We start from the raw sequence: 7,740 nt of genomic DNA, 5'->3' as shown, positions 1-7,740 counted from the left end.
TACAAACTACGTTCTTGCTTCAGTGAATTAAATATTAATGAAAACACGTGACTTAACCTCATATGACGTCAAGAAATGGACTTGTAATTGATGTTCGAGTGTGTGCTCATTGTATCTGACTGCAATAACCTAGTATTCAAATCGTTTTTTCTTTAATCGCATGGATTTAAACAAAACCGTCATCAACATAAAGTCAAGTAAATGACATGTGGCTTAGTTAACATTAATTAAGAAAACTATTTCTGTATAAAAATTCACGAAAGGTCAAAATGGCAGTAAAATTATTCCGAATAGACTGAAGTTCGTATTCTATAAAAACTCTCTATTATTTGATTGAATAACATTTCCCTTTTTAATCACATTAAGATAACTTATATTCGAACAAAATTACTAATTATATAGAATAGAATTTATAATGTATATCTTTAAAAGAGGGATTTAACAAGAACCAAAAAAATATATATGTGTTTAGGAAATTAGATTGTCAAGATGATTTAGAGGATAGTAAAATCAAGGATTTAATTTGAATCGATTCTGATGTGATCTAAACAGAGCTGCAGCGAAGCAATATTTTAAAAACATCTCTGAAATGATAAGAAATATGTAAAAAGTAGTAAAATGCGGAATATACACAAGCTCTCTTTAAGTATTATTACATGATTTTAGCCACTTCAGACTTCAGATACTCAAATCAAGACTTGGAATAAAATGCAATACATAGTACTTTTTTATTTAGATGTACAGAAACTTTCGTCATTTCTAATCGTCTTCTTAATCACTTTCAAAAACAGCTGCGTGAAATGTTGACTTAAAATAACTTGCATGGTTAACATTCTTAAATGTTATTGATCACTTATCAATAAAAAGAGATTTTTTTTTCCAAAATGTATTTTTTGTCTTGATTGATCCTAAAGGAAATAGGAATTCATAATAAGATCTTCAACCTGGATTTTAGGATATTATATCAGGTAACCATATTGTATAAAATAGTGCGTTATCATTCTGTAAGCTCTATGTCGTACAAATTGGCATCTAGTTGTAAATTTTGATTCAAGTTAATTAAAATATAAATAAGACATTTGAAAGCTGTAAAGCGTTAAAATGTATGTAATATAATTCTGGTAATGTAAATTTGCAGCACGTTCTATTCTGATCAATTTCAGAGGTCTGTAAGTATTCTCGTAAAAGCATGACATGCGGTTAGCCAAAATATGTGTAAAATATATTCTCTTTATGAAATGTATGAACGTGTTTTAATTGAATATGCAAATGATGATGATTTTACATACACCTAAGCTTTTGTCATTTTCATAAAGTTTGACAGATAGAGTCGTGTTATTTCACAGGTATAAAACCTCAAATATCTACGTTAACGCTCAGTTGTGAATTATCATTGACTGGAGCTGGTCTCCAGAAAATAACAGAGAGAAGCAACATCAGAGTCCATTATCCACACTGAGGAGTTTAAACAGTGAACTTAAGTTTTCACAATGAAGCCTCTGTTCTTGTTGCTTGCTTTGATGGCTTTTATCGCCACTGGATATTGTGCCAGTAAGTTTTTATGATTAAGAAAAACCTACATGAACATTTCAGTTTATATGTTTTTATATGTATATGACGAAATTATTTTTCCCGTTTCACTTTTCAATATAACTTATCTGTAAAATAAACTACATTTTAATATATCTTGACTTAAGTAAAATTTTCTTATTTCTGGCTTGGTAACTGTCGACTGACATTTAAAATTTTGGAAACTTCTTAATTTTGAGTTAATTGGTATTTTAAAAAGAATTGTAGTATTTGAATCATTTTACCACAGTTTAACTAGCAATGCTCTTGAGAACGACCTTGTTTACTCTTTTCTTTATGCAACAAATTAATCATCTAAAAATTCCTCTGTCACCAGTCGAAAAGAATCCTGATACCACGCCTGCAGTGTAATTGCATATAATCAAATTGTGATACATTAATTCGGTACTAAATTTAAACACTTTTCATTTAGGTATCGGCGTTCACGACGACGAACCAGAAAACAATTCAGAATTGGAGGATAATAACGACGAACAAGAAAATGAAAAGGATGAAAATCAATCTGGAAATGATGAAGAAGGGAATGGGGATGAACAAAAGAGTGTTGAGGGAAAAGACGATTCCAAGGAGGACGATGATAAAAATCAAGCCGTAATAAAGCCTGAAAGTCAAGAAAATGAACAGGATGATGAGAATGACAAAATGGACGACAATAGTGTACAGTCAGGAGAAGTTCCACTCATAACCGACGATAAAAAACAAAGTGAAGAAGATATTCAGGTCGGTTCTACTAATGACGATAGAGAGGATGATATCACAGACAGTGGTATTAAAGATGATGAAAATGATGGTGAAAACAAAATCAATGCCAACTATATTGGAGAAAACAACGACAACAGTAAAGAAGACGCTGACAATGGAGATTTAGTTGCCATTGTATCCGACAACGTTTATAGCGGTATTGATGATGGAACTGAAGCCAATAAAAGTCAGATTGACGAAGAAAACAAAAGCATCGACAATGCAATTGATGATGTCAGCTCAGCTGATGAATTAACAAACCAATCAGACGAAAGTAAGGCTGAAGAGAATGACAATAAAAATAGTGAAGAAAATAAGAGCAAGGAAAACATCTCTTCCGACATTGCCAGTACAAATGATGACAACAGTGCCGAAAGTGATACTGAAAGAAATTCCAAAGAGGTACAAAACAGTAAAACTGACGACAATGAATCAGGTGACAGCACAGCTGATGAAGAAAACAATAGCAAAGCGGACAGTGATCAAAAGGATGACAGTACAACTACCGATGGAGAAAACAAAGATGATACCGATGATAGTCAACTTGTTGACGCAGATGTCGTCAGTAGGGAGGATGTTAATGACAGTAAAGAAGATGAAAAGAAGAGCGTTGAAGACGGTGACGATAAAAATGTTAGTTTGATTGATAATGAAAACAGTAGCAATGTTGAAGGCAATGAAAGTGGCAAAGGTCAATCTGAGCAAGACAGCAAAGATACTGATGACAGTAAAAGTAATGATGAAATTGACAGTATGCCTGACGATGTAGACGATGATAATAGCAATAGCGTTGATAAAAACAAAAGTAATCTGGAGAATGAAAGTCAAAATAATGATGAAGAAAGCACAAGCAAAACTGAGGATGAAATTGAGACAAACAGCATGGCTGATAGTCAAGATGCTGACGAAGAAAACAAAAGCAAAATTGATGATCAAATAAACAGCATGGTTGACAGCGCAGAAAATGATGAAGAAAACCTGAGCACAATTGACGGTGATGATGAAACAAGCAAAAGGGCTGACAGTCATGAAGAAGAAAACGACAGCAAAATAAATGATAAAAACAGTAGAGCTCACGATCAAAGTAACAGCAATGAGAACGGAGAGGAATCCAATGAGAGCAACAATGAAAATAATAGTTTGCCTGACGCTGAGGATGCGAGTGAGGTTGAGGACGAAAATAAAAGCATCGCTGATACTGAAGAAAAAGATGATAGTAAAACTGTCGATGGAAACAAAAGCCAAGCAAACACCGATGATGAAAACGAAAGCAAGGTAAACAGCGATGAAGATGATGATATTAACAGCGATAACAACAAAAGCAAAGCCAACAGCGATGAAAACAAAACTGAAGATGGAGACGATAATAAGACTGAGAGTGAAGTTGTAGACGAAAACAAGAGTTCTGCCGATGCCGACGAAGATAATAGTAAAGTTGACAATGAAAACAAAAACAGTGCTGACGCTGACGATAATAATGATAGTAAAGCTGAAAGCGAAATTGTAGACGAAAACAAAAGTTCTGCTGATTCCAACGAAGACAATAGTAAAGCCGACAATGAAAACAAAAACAGTGCTGACGGCGACGATAATAATGATAGTAAAGAAGAGAGTGAAGATGTAGACGAAAACATGAGTTTTGCAGATGCCGACGAAGACAATAGTAAAGCCGATAATGAAAACAAAAGCACTGCTGACGGCGACGATAATAATGATAGTAAAGCTGAAAATGACAAATCTGACGGTGATGAGAGCAGAACTGATGATGAAAATAAAAGCAAAGTTGATGACATTAATGACAGTCAAATCGATGAAAACAATGAGGCAAACTCTAAGGACGTAGCTTCAGGTGAACAGGACAGTAACGAAGAGGACAAACGCATAAATGATAGCAATGATACTGATAACAGTAAAGCAGATGAGGAGAACAGCAGCAAAGGTGTTGAGGATGATGCCGAAAACAGTAAAGGTGTTGACGAAAATAATAGTCAACCGGAAGTCGATAGCACGAGCAAAGTGGATAGCAAAGATATTGATGACGAAACATTAAGCACGGATGGCGATGGAGAGGAAAGTAAAGCTGATGATAAAAGTAATGAGGTTGATGAGAAGGAAATTGATGACAGTAAAGAAGTTGATAAAAGCAACAGCAAAGCTGAAGATGATGATAATGCAAGTAATGATGAGAAAAGCAACGATGATAATTCTAATGAAAGTAAAACCGACGAAACAGAAACCGACGGTCAGAATGACAGCAAAGAAGATGCTGTTAATAATAAAAACAATAGTGAGAGTGACAAAAGTGATCCTGCAGACGAAAATGATGACGCAGTTGATGCGACAAGCGAAAGAAAGGATGAAATTGATAAAGTTGATTATTCAGATGAAAAAGAAATCGACAAAAAAGGTAAAGATCATAAGAGTGAAGAGGACTATGATTACGCGGTGGAGGTGAAGAATGATAATTCGGTGCAGGTGATAGAAGGGGTGGATTACGATGACTATGACTACTGATCCCTTCACCAGAAAAGAATACTTCCCTAAGTAAGTACACATTAATGAAAAAATAATAAAATCATTCAAACGTAGAACTACCCACTATTCTATCCTTCGCAACTTGAATATGAATTTTAAAACGCAAGGTCCTTGTAGCATTTCTTTTTTTTTTCCAGATTTCTGAAAATCCAAAGAATTTCAGTCCCAAACTTACTACCTTTGAAATTACAAGAGCGTGGAAGTGGAAAATCGTGACTCGGGGGATACAAGATGTTTCATGTGAGCTGTGAAGCTGCTGGCGGCGACACTGGTCAACCACTTACCATTTGCCAATTCCCCTTCTTTTCCGTTGAGACAATCCAAGCAAATGCTCAATATTTCTGTGGTTATCGTCTCGGTGATATGTGTGTTTAACTTATAACGCTGTGATATATTTCATTGTAAATGTTCATTATTTAAGTCAAAGTAAAGTTATTTAAAATTGTTGCCTTTTATTTTTATCAGTTATATCTTCCAGACTGCATGAGAAAAAAAAAATAATGTAGGTGATACACAGCTCCGCGCTCTTTTTAAGCTCACATGATTTTTCGCACAAATAAAGGTCACATTCTTCTAGTAATAAAACTGAACATTATCGAAGCAAGAGCATATCAAAATCTTGACAATTACAATGTTTTAATTATTTTTAAGCTGGTGATATTTAATCAAAGTAAAGTTATAAATAACTTTAAATTTTTTTAATTTGTTGCCTTCCTATATAATTTTGTACAATAATAATGTGACGTTAATTAATGCGAAAAACCATGTGAGCTTAAAAAGGGCGCGGGGCTGTATATAGTTGACTGTAATTCTCTTCCATACCACGTTCACTTTTTTAAACTCAAACAAGGGGGGGGGGGCATCAAAAATCAGCCTTAGATGCATTCTTGAAAATTTTGTGGATACTGCTACTTTGCAGAAATGCACAAAATTAGATCCAAATCTAGGTGGCGCATTGCCCGGTTTCAAAATGGTATAAAAGCTGTTGCCTCAATCCACATTTATAATTTCTACAATTTTAAGGACTTTAAAAAAACATTTTCAGGGAATATGTCAAAGCAAACAAATCAGCTTTTAATTTCAGAATTCAACTCATCTATCAAAGCATGCTGAAAAGAAAATATTTTTAAAGACAACCGCAGCAGATTTAAATGGAGAAATCTTGATCTATGTATAAAAATGTTATGAACAATTCTTAAGATTTTGAAATTAATATTCTCTTTGAAATATATGAATCGTAGATCAAGGAAGGCACTTGCCATTTCTGTTACTGATCATGAAAATGATACTAGTTTTCAAAACAATAGAAATGTTCAAGTAAATTTTTAAAAGTACTTATATTATTCTTTTCCTGTTACTTTGTTGTATTTTCATTAGTTGAATAAAACCAAGTTAATCAGACATTTTCTATATAACATACTTAAACCACTCCTTTTCAAATATTTTGACAGAAAGAGGTAAAGCTAAATAAAAACATGTATACTTTCAAGAAAATCAGGATGGTATTTTACCAAGGGCTTTGAAAATAGAATATGAATTACGAAATTTTATTTTTCGTTAAAAAAATTCGAATTTAAGCTAATTCTGTTAGGAAGCTGTTTGTCATTTTTTTGGGAGGGGAATAACAATGTAATGTCAAAAAATTAATAAAGATGTTTACGGAACTGGAACCTGTTCTAACTGGGAATTATGAAAGAGACATTATTCATGTTCTTGTTATGGACGCTACACCCAGCCTTAACAACTAAATAAAAATTTTAATTATGATATTAGTGTGAAAAACGTATTATGATTGCCGAGACAGGAACGAATATTAATGCCTCTTTCACTCATGCCCTACCTATCTAAGATATCACAAGCTGATTACAAGTATTCTAGAAATGTTTAATTTAATTCAAAGCTGTCAGTTACTTAGATCATCTTTTTATTGCGTACAACATTAAAAGAAATTCCATTTATTTTTAATTCTATATATATTTAACTTTTTCTATGAATAAATTGACAAACTCCTAAGAAAAACGGCGCCCGATTTAATGAAAGGGTTTTATAAAGCATTCAAGGTGAAGAAACAGGTACCTAGTATAGTGTGTTGTTTTCATTTCGATTGAATTTAATATTCAAATTTAAATATTTTCACAATTATGAAGTGATGCAAGAAATCCTTAAAATTTTCAAGAATTAAAAAAAAACCAGTATACACCTTCTATTACTAGTCCCAAAATATTTCAGAATGGATAACCGGATTGTAGCTTTTATTACTAACATTTATTTATGGCGACTTTTACAAATTGATATTTCTTTTCCTTAGCCATTAAAATGAACTTTTTTTAAATGTGTGTACTGTTATTGTAATCTATTTGTATATTTTTTTTTCGAGGGTTCAGCATCTGGATATATATACTGTCTTATAAATTAATCAATTTTGCAAGTAAACTCCGAAAGGGGTGTACCAGAGTTCTTACTCCTCTAACAATAAACTATATACATGTACAAGATGATGTCCGTAAGCAATATTTAGTCTTCTATAAACAGCCATGAAATAGCATAAACGTGATTATGGTGGCGTTTCCGGTTGGCGGATCTAAGCTACTGGCAAATTTTAATGAAACTTCAACAAGCAATCGTTTATTTACTTCATACAATATGTCATCACTGAATTATCAAAACTTGATTTAAATGATATAAAAGAAATTAAATAAGTTGTTATAACCGATTAAAAAGAGAAATGTGCAAATTATTTTCGTCAATCACCGATCTCAATATTGACGGAAGCTTTTAGAACATCATATTAAATCGAGCCCGATGTTTAAAGGTACTTGGACACAGATTTGAAGTTAATATTTTCTTATTTTTTCTGTATAATATCACAAATTA

The 7,740-nt window shown here is 32.9% G+C and overlaps 1 protein-coding gene across 1 annotated transcript; it reads left to right on the top strand.

Annotated features, from left to right (window-relative positions):
* Positions 1–1,427: 1,427 nt before the first annotated feature.
* LOC134231007 (uncharacterized protein DDB_G0290685-like) lies at positions 1,428–5,206 on the top strand. Its single transcript, XM_062712876.1, has 3 exons — positions 1,428–1,551; positions 2,003–4,875; positions 5,004–5,206. The coding sequence occupies exons 1-2, from the start codon at positions 1,491–1,493 to the stop codon at positions 4,843–4,845; spliced, it is 2,904 nt and encodes a 967-aa protein (XP_062568860.1). The 5' UTR covers positions 1,428–1,490; the 3' UTR covers positions 4,846–4,875; positions 5,004–5,206.
* The last annotated feature ends 2,534 nt before the right edge of the window (positions 5,207–7,740 follow it).

This window comes from Saccostrea cucullata, unplaced genomic scaffold, assembly GCF_032062105.1.
Source record: "Saccostrea cucullata isolate Sc308-1 unplaced genomic scaffold, CSIRO_AGI_Scuc_v1 ctg4597, whole genome shotgun sequence".
Classification (NCBI taxonomy): domain Eukaryota; kingdom Metazoa; phylum Mollusca; class Bivalvia; order Ostreida; family Ostreidae; genus Saccostrea; species Saccostrea cuccullata.
The sequence above is the reverse complement of the archived record's forward strand: the minus strand, read 5'-3'. Positions and strand labels throughout refer to the sequence as shown.